The 12,500-nt window shown below is 45.7% G+C and overlaps 1 protein-coding gene across 2 annotated transcripts in view; it reads left to right on the plus strand.

The window, feature by feature from the left end:
* celf4 (CUGBP, Elav-like family member 4) overlaps window positions 1-12,500 on the plus strand; it is a gene marked incomplete at its 3' end in the record, with an annotated part of 136,858 nt that overhangs the window by 31,034 nt on the left and 93,324 nt on the right. For both annotated transcript variants that reach the window (XM_079510499.1, XM_079510498.1), the window contains exon 2: window positions 12,471-12,500. This exon is cut by the window's right edge and continues 84 nt beyond it. In XM_079510499.1, coding sequence (XP_079366625.1) covers window positions 12,471-12,500 — 30 coding nt within the window. The remainder of the gene's footprint in view (window positions 1-12,470) is intronic.

Genomic DNA, 12,500 nt, shown 5'->3' on the forward strand with positions numbered 1-12,500 from the left:
ACACACACACACACACACACACACACACACACACACACACACACACACACACACACACACACACACACACGCACACACACACACACACACACACACACACACACACACACAGACACACACACACAGACACACACACACACACACACGCACGCGCACGCTCACAAACACGCACGTGCACAAACGCATGCGCAAAACGCAAAGTAATGTTCTTCTATTTCTTCCATGTTCTTCATCTATATCTTCATCTATATCTTCATCTATATCTGTTTTTAACATCAAGTCTTCAAACTCAGGTGTTTTTGTTGTATTTATGTGTTTCAGAGCGGCATCACTGTTAAAGGACCACTTCACCACTTTTCAACCTCTTCATATAATTGGTCCTCACTAATGTTCATGATAAAACACCACAATTCTTTTCTACTCAGTCTGTGTCTCATAGGAGGGCTGTGGGCAGTTCAGAAACCCGTCCACCAGTGACATCATCGATGGGGAATCCAAGCTAATAGAAATTGCAGGCTTTCTATTCCTGAAAAGTTGCAATACGATAATGGAAGCCATCGTTCTCATAATAATATATATAATATAAAAATATATAAATATATATTAAATATAAGTGGTGAAGTGGTCCTTTAACGCAGATCTATAAACTTAGTTGCACAGCATGGTGTCACACACTGACAATATAGCCACTAACGCCAGAGCGTCACGCTCACGGCACATTGTGAGCTTGCAGATCTGCAGTGACGGAAAAAGTACTTGCACGCTAAACTCAAAAGTACCAAAATCACAATATAGAAATACTCTGTTACGAGTAAAAGTCCTGCATTCAAAATGTCACTTGAATAAAAGTACAGACATGCGGGGGTTACATTGTTATTCTTTCCAACTGTTTTGGTTTGTCATAAATCAGGAGACTTTATCACTACCCCAGGCGTTTAGCGGGCAACGCACAGACCATTTGTTCTCTGCTGCTATTATGCTAGCGCATTGCTGAAAAATGGCACGCATTAACTGTAAAAAGAAAAAAAAAGTTAAAGTAATTTAGCACAATGGCGAAGACAGTTTCTCCGGACATGTCCAGTTATCGAAATTTATTGCAAAAAACCCTTCCGGCCAACCGACCGGCGTGGAGTATATATTCACCCAGGCCGTGCACGCGCTGTGTAATGAGTTTCATTTCAAACGTCGTCATATAGCCTCATTTCGCCGCAGACCGCGCACATGGGGACTTATTTCGTTATAAGTTAGTTAGAACTGGAATCACTAATGCCCTCCATTATTATTTAATGCCCCATATTTTTTTTTATCAGTGACAAATGTTGTAACAAGAAATACAAGATTGTACTAATGTCCCTTTTTGAATCTCATACTTCACCTGCCTAGCAGCGGCGGTGGCTGATTTCCTCACTCCACCCTTGTCCTCGACTCGTTCGTTCACTCCTCGTCTGACTGTGTCAAAGGTTCTGCGTGGTCGCTGTCGGGGCGTAAACCTTGCATCTCCAAATTTCTACTTTTTACGTTTTTTTTCCTGTGAATTGATGCCCTATACTTCGTCATACTAGCTACAGTACAGTGTCACACAAAAGTAGCAAAAGTAGCCGATCTACAAGCTCACGAGAGAAAAACAAAATATATATATACAGTAGATATCTTTTAAAGTTAATGTAGGCTAAGTGTGTCTGTGGGTTTTACACATATTGAACCGTGGCTATAAATACTATGCATATAGGATCCATTTCCTGAAAAGTATGAATGCTAGAGAGGCAGCAGGGCTGAAATTCCCTTAAAGGGCTTTTGGCAAGACACTGACGATGCAGCCTAAATACGACTTGGATTTCTACATAAAAGAGAAAATTATTCCAATGCAAAATGTGCGTTCAAGTTCAGGAGAGTTTGGAAAAAGTAGATTCTGCTGAACCTTCAGGTATGGCATTTACTATGGTATGGCCATGCGAGTAAATGTTGCATTCACTATGGTATGGCCATGCGAGTAAATGTTGCATTCACGGTCTGGAGAGGCCCGTTCTTTTATGTCTATGTGTGCACGTGCCTGAGTAACAGTTCTGGACATGCAAGGTTTCCGGCCAGCAGTCTTGTGCTGAAGTGAGAGTTGAGGATATATCTGCATATATACGAGAGAGCCGGGGACTGCTATTACAGTCCATTATAAATGAACTCGCCATCTCTCTCGTAATATTGCCCCCTTATAGTTCTGTCGCACTCTGCACTGAAATAATATCACGCTCAAGACCAGTATTCATTAGTCCCCGAAAACAGCTTCTGAATTTTTAAGGCCTGTTTTACAGAATGAAAAAAAGGGGGTAAAAAAGAAGTGTCGATGGTCTCTGAAGGGCAATTGAAGTTGGAGTTTTCTTTTTAAGCCCCTCTTGTTGGCGGTGCGAGCGTACTCTGCTATTCTCCCAGCTCGTATTGTGGGGCTTCAAAGTGCTTTTTTTTATTTAATCAGGGTTTACAGCTGCCAATTAAAGATTTTTAAGATGATACAGGGGGGGAGAAAGCGCTCCCAGAGACCTTGCCGCCAGTATCCCTCCCCCCCCTAAAATAGCCTCCCATCAACCTCTTGTCTATTCTTCCGTGGTGAGTAATGATCTTAAAGGTCGGGTTAGGTGAAGGGGACATGACGGACTGCCGCTCTCTTTATTGAATTACCAACCCTGTTGCCGGAATGTTGCCGTGAACACGTGTGTGTTTTGTGGGGGTGGGTGGGTGGGTTGGGGGGGGGGGGGGGGGGGGGGGGGGTTGGGTGGTTAACCAGTGGTGGACCAATTACTCCAGTACTTCAGTCAAAGTATACACAGTATACTCCTGGTCATACACTCCTGGTGGTCAACAAATATTACTTGAATAGTTGCTCAGTCAGATTTGTACTTGAGTTAACGTAGGGCTACTACTGGAGTTCTTGCTTAACATACAGTACAATTTCCAAAAAATCAGGGGCGCCCACTGGCCAAGTGGTCCATATAGGCTTTGGCCTGACGGCGCGTTGCATGTTCGAGTCCCGTTCATAGCGAACTTTGCTGCATGTCTTTCCCCATCGCTCCCTCTTTTGTGTCAGTCTGCACTTGATACTATCAATAAAGGCAGAAAAGCCAAAAATAATAATAATAATAATAATAATCGATAATAGTGAAAATAGCATGGATTCACAAGCTCACGACATGTCGTGGGGAGCTTGTAGATCAGCTATTTTCAGTCAATTTGATAAATAATAATAATGTACTTCCCTTCCTATAGAAATGTAGAGGTCCTATATACTGTATAGTGGAGTCAAAAGTACAATATTTGCCTTTGAAATGTAGTGGAGTTGTGAAAGTGGAGTGAAAGTAATATCGAAAATATCCCAAATCAAGTATCTAAATCACAGAGTGTTTTTGGGTGTCAGCATTGGCACCATAACTGTTTAGCAAGGCTTAGTTTGTGAGGCGAGTATAAAATCATCTCATCTCAGTGGATGAACATCGCTTTGCATAATAATTGATGACCGTGATCGCTCTCTTGAACGCCAGTGTCCATATTCATGGGCCTATACACTATTCGATGAAATCAGCCAATCTACAAGCTCACATTGCATCGCAAATCGATGCTTCACTTCGCAGTCGATTTTCAAACAGGAGGGAGCCACACAATTGAGCCCTTTGGAATTTGTTAAAGTATAGTCGAATGAATACATAATATGCTCTGAAAGAAAACTCTCTGTTCGACAAGCTCCAAATGTTGTTTGTGTTGGTATCATTTTATGGCTCTTTGAAGCAGATCTGAACAATCACTTCAAGCTTACCAAGTGTTAGCTATACACTATATTGGATCAAAACTCTCTTCAATACCATTCAATTCTGTATACCTCTTTATACTTTGTTTCTTCTTCTCTAACGAGGCCATGGCTTTAAAGGGCATTTCTCTCAACTAAGGGTGTTTTCTGTTATTTTTTATTTTGACCCTTGTGATTTGAGGACTATTATCTAAGCCATGCTATAACCAAAAAAGATCGAGTGGGATAAGGTTCTTGTCTTAAGGTCAGCCTTTAAAAAAAAGAAAAGGAAAACAAAAAATATATATATTCCAGTGTTTTCTGAGCAAAGGCTGTCCTTGGTCAAACCTCTCTGGAGGAGATAGCCTACGTGCTAACAGAACTATTATTGACTGCAGTCGGACGCTTCTTTAACAAAGTTTCCGTGACAAAGTTTTCCAAGGCAGAGTTCCAGGACTATGAGACACATTAACATAAAGCCCTTTAACCACTTAAACCCCATATGGTTGACCGGAGTCCCTCAGGGCTCTAAACTATAGTGCGTTTATTGTGGGGAAAGCGTTCACTGAAAATAGCCTATCGATCCTGCAGGCTTAAAGCTTTCCCCACAATACCAATGCTGGGTTTTAAGTGGTTTAACCATTTGAACCGTAACATCCTCATTCAGATGGCAAAACATTTGACGAAAATATCAGATCTACAAGCTCTGGTTCTACAAGGATGGTGGCGAGACGAGACGAGGGAACATTCAGCTATTTAAAAAAAAAACAATCCTAGAATTAATAGGCCTGGGATAATTGGAGAAATCCGCGCAATAACATTTCTCCAGTGTAGCTTTGGAAGGCACGAGCATAATGGCGGGCTGGTACCAAGTAATTAATAGCTCTAGAAACACCCCGACTGTGCCGGGCTGTGTATTACATCATGAATGCATTCATGAAGGCTTGTCACGAGGAGGGGACGACACAACCTGGCCTCCGTTCTCCTAATGGGACAAGAACAACGTAGCGAGCTATATAGCGCAGTGGTCCTTAAAACGTTTATGTGTCAACGATCCCCAAAATGAGATATATTTGGCTGCAGACCCCCGTCGAAAACCATACTTTTTTTGCCAGGGACATCCAGAAGCAAGATTTGAGTTAAAATGTTCGCGTATAGAAGAATAGCAGATCCACAAGCTCATATTGTATAAGACGAAGTGACGCGCTATAATCGTGCAGATCTGCTGTTTTTGAACAGCCAAAGTATAAAAACAAAACAAAACAACGTAAATTTAGCTGGGGACCCCTTACTGGTACCCCCCCCCCCCACCCCCCCCCCATCTCAGGGGTCCCTCCCCGGACCCCACTTTGACCAATTGAGCTATAGCGCACTACTGCTTCCTGTATAGGACGTGGGTCTATGGAAGCGGGTGACACTTTTAATACCGTGACCAAGCAACTCCCAAGGTTACAGGAGTAGACTGCACTCGTGACTAGAGTGTTAGCGGTTCACATCCCAGGGATAGCTCATAGCTGCATGGGCAGAGAGACTCCAGCGTCAAGGTGCCTTTCAGCAAGGCACTTAATCTCCAGCAGCACTGGTGGAGTGGCACAGCAGCAGCAGCGCGCCACCAGCAGCAGGAAAAAAATGAGTCTGCATTGAGCAGCAGCAGCGCCCCTATAAGACTGTGTGTGTGTGTGTGTGTGTGTGTGTGTGTGTGTGTGTGTGTGTGTGTGTGTGTGTGTGTGTGTGTGTGTGTGTGTGTGTGTGTGTGTGTGTGTGTGTGTGTGTGTGTGTGTGTGTGTGTGTGTGAGAGAGAGAGAGAGAGGGAGAGAGACAGTACTGTATGAATGTGAAGCAAGTGAATATGTGTTAATGGGGAGCCCACCCTGCATATCTACTGTTTGTGTGTCCGTGTGCGCCGTGTGCCCACAGCCGCATACACGCACGCACGCACGCACACTTATACAGTACTGTGACTATGAGTGCATGTATATATATATTATGTACAGTACACACTCACACACATGCAATGATATCAACTGACATGATTTTTTCCCCCTGCCTCAACCTTTCGTGTCCTAGAGATGCTATGATTAGCAGCATGGCGTAGAAGTGCCTTGAATATGGAGGGGAAAAAAAGAAGGGGGGAAAAAAAGAATAGTAATCTTATAAGGAATGGAGTCTGATTGTAAACTCCAGTATTCTGAATGGATTACACCCGGGCCCCCGAAATGCCACGGAACTTGTTCTGCCTGAAACGGACCCCGCTAAGCCCCCAATTCAATTAGACGCCGCCGAAATTGGATTTACGATTTGCATTTTCTCGTGGCGGGCAATAAGGTGGATGAAAGGGAACTGACTTTTTAAAAAAAAAGAGAGAGAGAAATTACAGTTTGACATTTTGAGCTTTCAGCACATGCTACTAGTATCTCGAGAGACACACGGTGGATTCCGGAGGACCCTTACGGGCATTTTTTTTTTAAATCTAAGAGTTCAGCTTCACCCTTTCGTATTTCGTAGTGCGGAGGTATAGCGGAGTCAAGGGGGGGGGGGGTTCTCCTGTAGTTGACAAGGTCACAGCTCAGTGCGGTCCAACGCCTCTGTCTTTTTAATGAGGGCTGGTGACAGTGGGTGGATTTGGAAGAGTCTCTTTTCTTCAGCAACCACCCCCCCCCCTCCCCTCCCCCCTCTCTCTTCCCTACAATAAGTATTCATACATCTCTACCCATTCCCTATAGTCACTGTCTTTCATCTTTTCCCTTTCTCTTCTCCATATTATTCCCCTTCTCTATTCTACCCTCTCTCTCTCTCTCTCTCTCTCTCTCTCTGTGGGTGTGTGTCCCTTTAGGGTGTCTGCAGTGGTTGAGATAAGAAGCCAGTGTAGGACACAGGGGGATGGTGTTCACAGAAGCTTGCTGATCTTATCTGACTCTCTCTCTCTCTCTCTCTCTCTCTCTCTCTCTCTCTCTCTCTCTCTCTCTCTCTCTCTCTCTCTCTCTCTCTCTCTCTCTCTCTCTCTCTCTCTCTCTCTCTCTCTCTCTCTCTCTCTCTCTCTCTCTCTCTCTCTCTCTCTCATACTTAGCATCCCTCACTGCAAGGGCTTCCTCTGTTGTTCCCCCGTCCCCTGTTCCTCCTCCGTCCCCTGTCCTACTGTCAGTCTCTCTCTCTCTCTCTCTCTCTCCATTCTCTCAGATCTCCTCTGCGGTGCTGTCTGTCTGTTGATTTGAATTTGAAGTGATTGGAAACCAAATTGGCAGCACATTGACAGCAGAAACAAACAGCTTATCTATGTGCCTCTCCTGGGCCAACGTGGGTCTTAGTTAGATACCAGCCTAGCCGCCTGCCAGCATCTGACTCGTGACAATTGGACGTTTGTTGACTCTCGCGCTTTCATGTGTGTGTCAGTGTGCGTGCGTGCGTGCGTGCGTGCGTGCGTGCGTGCACGTGTGTGTCTGAGCACAACCAGATCGCGCCGCCACGTGTGGGTATCAGCCATGAGAATTGCGGAGGCTCGCACGCGAACGTACCTTTTCCTCCCCGGGTTGGGCGGGACTTTCGCTCTATAGTTAGTTAGACCGCGACTGAGACGCAACTCGCTCGCTTTAGCTCGCTCTGTGGTGTCTCTCGTGGCTCAAGTTCGCTCGATACGACTTGAGTGCGAGTTGCGACCCGAGTGAGAGTTGCGACCCGAGTGAGAGTTGCGACCCGAGTGCGAGTTGCGACCCGAGTGAGAGTTGTGACCCGAGTGAGAGTTGCGACCCGAGTGCGAGTTGCGACCCGAGTGAGAGTTGCGACCCGAGTGCGAGTTGCGACCCGAGTGTGATTGCGACCCGAGTGCGAGTTGCGAACCGAGTGAGAGTTGCGACCCGAGTGCGAGTTGCGACCCGAGTGAGAGTTGCAACAGAATAGGCACAGAATAGTAAATCCTCGTTCCCCCCCCCCCACAATAAACACAGTGGAGTGCTCCCTAGCTCACCCGTCTCACCCAATCACAAGCCCAGCCCTTCCCACCCGGGGAGGAAAAGGCTTGCACACATCGTGCTCCCGCGAGAGCGGCACTGGCATGTATAGCGTTAATGCGACATCGCCCACGCTGAGCAGTGTTGATTTCGTCAACTAAAACTATGACGAAAAATGTTCGTCAAATACCTTTTTTCACTGACGAAATCTATAAAGCTATACAACCAACTATGACAAATATAAACTAGACTGAAATGTTAGGGAGGGGACTATAGTGGAGAAGAGATCCAGTCGAACTAAAAGACAAGACGTTTTATGTTCGGTTGCACTCGGGTGTTTGCGCTCTGAAAGTATCAGCGCAACGCGTTGTGGCTATTTATAGCATGCAAAGTCTAAAAAACATTAAAACATTTCAGATGACTTAATTATGACTAAAACTATGTATACTAATTATGCATTCAAAAGACTATGACTATAGTAAAACTATAAATCAAAATGTGCCGTCACAATCAACGCCACTATACGACTGGCGTGCAGCGTTAACACGACAGCGCCCAGAGAGAGTACATATATATATAGGAGGGAGGATGGGGGGGAGGGGGAGGTGGCCCGAGCTGTCAGCGTCCAGCTCCTACTCTGCCTAATGAGAGAGAAGAAGGCCCCGTTAATTAAAAAAAAACACACGCCAACAGGCAGGCGGAGTCTCTCCCCAGCGCCCCGCCATCAGGACGACCCGGGGGTTAAAGACACCGAGACACGAGAGAGAGAGAGGGGGGGGGGGGGGTCTGCATACGAGGTGCCGGGAGGGAGAGAGGGAGGGAGGGAGGCATGCCATGCAGTGCTGCTTCTACATACATGGTGCATACGGCGCATACGGTGCAACTCTGATGTAAATAGCCGCCGGTATTATGCATGAGAACAAAGAAGGTCTGCTATATCACGATATATATAGGGGAGAGAGAGAGAGAGAGAGAGAGAGAGAGAGAGAGAGATAGAGAGAGAGAGAGAGAGAGAGAGAGAGAGAGAGAGAGAGAGAGAGAGAGAGCGCTATTAAAGGAAACTCATACAGTACGTCGTCGCAGTCGCACATAGAAACCCCTTTATCTCCATATTCTAACTTTTTCCGTGTTTTTTTCCGTAAATTAATTATTGATCACACTACAGCAGCGTCACACAAGCAGCAGATCCATTCCACAGAACGTACACGTTTTGTAGATCTGTTATATTTGCTGTTTTTGAATTTGAATCCTGAAGAGTCACAGTTTTGTGACATATGAGGTTTTCCACAGAGACGAAATTCCACTCCCCCTCTGGGTGAGGGAGTGGGAGGGAGTGGGCGGGGGGGGGGACTAGGGTCTATTGTAATCTTTTTATAATGCTCAGTCTTCGATGTTCCCGAAACCAGCTGTAATTCCTCGGTCCCCTTGTGCTCTCCTTTCTAACAATGGAGGACGTTCTGTGGACGGTGCAGCACGCCTCAAACCAAAAACCATGAGAAATAAAAACAAGTGGGACATTTCCAGTTCCATGCCCCCTTTGTTTTAAGAGATTATTGTGTCTGTACAGTATAGCTGCCTTTGTTTGTTTCTCCCTCAAAGCCCTGAAAACAAGTCACTGTCTGTGTCCTGTCACTGAAGATAGCTAATAGTTCCTTGGACCATTAAGTTGGTCCAAACCTTATTGGCGTCTCGCATCAAAGCTGAAACAGGAAAACACCTGAATGTAACGGTGCACTGGGGTTTTGATGATATCAGATATAGTCATCGTCTTACTGTAGGCCTATTCAGTGTCTTCATTTTGTTGCAACTCATGAATTAATTTGCCTTCATCAGTGAATTGCAGGGGATGCAACAGTAAATTCAATTTGAACTAATCAATTTAGAATGATCTATAATTGATAATTTGATAAAATAATCAATCCCTATTTTTGCCGCATGTCATCAGGGTGCGAAGCGTTTCCAAAAACAAGCTTGACTGTTTTCACAATCTGTGCATGAGAATGTACAACATTAAGTGTAGGCTATACTCTAAGTCAGTGGTTCCCAAAGTGGGGTCCGGGGACCCCCAGGGGTACCTGAGGGAGTTCCATGGCAGGGGGGACCCAGCTAAATGATAGTTTGGAACCAAATGGACCCTTATGGGTCTGTAACTCTGAGAGTGTACAAATTGAACCAAATGGACCCTAACGGGTCCATTTGGTTCCATTTGTACACTCTCAGAGTTAAATTAACATTGATTTTACAATTTAAATTGGGGGTCCCAGAGATAGAAATGTCATTAAATGGGGGTCCGTAGACGAATGCACGTCAAACTGGGGGTCCTTGAAATGAAATGGGTTGAAAATCACTGCTAGAGACATAAAACTCTTCTTTTATTGGGGTCTCTGGCATATCTTTTCAAATGGGGGGTCCGCGGTCTATTTAGTGTCAATTTGGGGGTCCTTGACATGAAAAAGTTTGGGAACCACTGCTCTAAGTGGTTCGTTGATTAGTTGAAATATAAAAAAATCACACCCGTGTGAACTGAGTGGTGCAGTGACGTCACACACTAACCATAGCAACCATGCTCATCTGTACGTGGGGCCACGTACAGGAGTACAGGTACACGGGTACAGACACACAGACACGGGTACAGACAAAGCTGGTTATTGGAGTGGTTTGCACCACTCAAAAATATAAATTATATATATCATCTCTGCAGGGTGGAAACAGTCCAAAACTGTTACTTTTCGGGATTTATCATATTCAAAAATAGCAAGAGTAGCAGAAAGTTCTGCTACTTTGCTACGCTGCAGTGAGATCACGTATAGGGCAAACATTTACAATAAACAACATACAGTTAGAATATGGACTTATAGGGAGATAAGAGCTGTCTGTCTGGCCGACAGCAACGATAAAAGTAATAATCTTTGCACAACACAAAGTTAGGCAAAGCAGCAGCACTCTCCGTCAGTGCTCCATTTGATTGGAATGAGCTGCAGAAGTCCTTAAAGAATCACATCACTGCCTTTCCTTGGGTAAATCCAGGGAAATGATTTCCACCACTTTTGTTCAACATTGAAACAGTTTTAATTAATTCTCAGGCTATCTTTTATAGTCTTTATATAGTTTTCAGTGTTTTCTGTCTTCTGATTCATATATTTAATTTGTGTTGTGTATTTGCTAATTTTGTGTTCTGTATTCGGCTACATTGAAAATGAGGGCCTGCCCCTCAGTTGTACTCCGAGTTTAAATAAAGGTTATGATGAATAATCAATGGGATAATTGCTGAGAACGGAATGGGTATTTGCAGCTGCCCGGGTGGATTGACAGTTGGTCATGACCAGCACAGTGACAGTGATGGATGGGTGGGGAGTCACCCCTCCCCCATCCACCCTCCCCCCCCCCCCCACGTCTCCGTATTCCTTCCCACCCCCACATGTCAGCCCAGGTGTGTATACAGAACCATTGCATCGTGGGTATAATCTCCCTGGTGGAAGGTAACTATAGGTTTACGTAGTTATACTTTTAAGTACAATGTTGACTCATGATTGGCCGGAATACGATGATGTCATGATGATGTACGATGATATGAGAGCGCCCCTCACTTCACACGGGTGAGATTTGTAATATTGTGGTTTCGTATAATTTCACTTACAAAAAGCAACAACATCCGAGTATACTTCGTCCACACACACAGCTGGTATAGTTTCGGAACATACGGAGCCGTGAGGTGGGTGGAGGAGGCGGTGGTGATGGTGGGTGGATGGGGACTCTGGGGAGTTAGAGGGGGGGGGGGTGTTGGTGGGTGGGGGTGTGTACTGTCAGAAAGATGTCTCTCCCTGTCACAGCAGACAGGGGAGCGCGATGGATGGATGGATGGATAACTGCTATTTCAGAATGCCAGGGAGGGGGGGGGGGGGGGAGAGAGCGAGATAGAGAGAGAGAGAGAGAGAGAGAGACTCTGTCAGATGTTGACGTGCTTGGCGGGCGGGGAGAGAGCTAGCGACCGGCCCTCCCGCGTCATCACACTGCCCGGCGATCCGCTATGAAAAACGGCAACTTTTATATTTTTGTATGTGTTTGTACGCACGCACGCACGCACGCACGCACGCACGCACGCAGTGTCACACACACACAAATGCTCAGTTTGGTCATTCCCTCTGTGTGCTGCTGCTGCTGGCTCTCCTGGTACACACACACACATGCTCACACAAACTCCCAGAATTCCCAGAGCAACCATGTAGGCAGAGTTTCAGAGTGATGGCTGCAGGCTCAGTCTGTGTGTGTGTGTGTGTGTGTGTGTGTGTGTGTGTGTGTGTGTGTGTGTGTGTGTGTGTGTGTGTGTGTGTGTGTGTGTGTGTGTGTGTGTGTGTGTGTGTGTGTGTGTGTGCGCGAGCGTGGATGGCGGCTGCGTGTGCTGTTTGTGGCTATTCAGTGGTGATGTCGGGCAGTGTTTCTTGGATTCGTAAGTCAACGTTCTACTCGATCACACTACGGCATCACACAGCAGCATCAAAAGTAGAGCAGACCTGCAAGTGACGCGTTTCGAGCTTCTACAGTATACTTGCTACTGAATTTGAATCCTGACGAGTCAGGACATATGAGGTTTCGGGAAACATGCAGTGACCGAAATGTGTGTGTTGCTTTTTTGTTCAGTGATGATAATGTCCCATCCCCCCTCTCTCCTCTGTCCCCAGTTAGCGTACAGTATAACATAATTATCTCTTCCTCTCCTCCTCCTCTCTCTCTCTCTCTCTCTCTCTCTCTCTCTCCAGGCTGTGCCTTCCTCACCTACTGTGCCAGAG

Source organism: Electrona antarctica (genome assembly GCF_951216825.1).
Source record: "Electrona antarctica genome assembly, chromosome: 9".
NCBI classification, from domain to species: domain Eukaryota; kingdom Metazoa; phylum Chordata; class Actinopteri; order Myctophiformes; family Myctophidae; genus Electrona; species Electrona antarctica.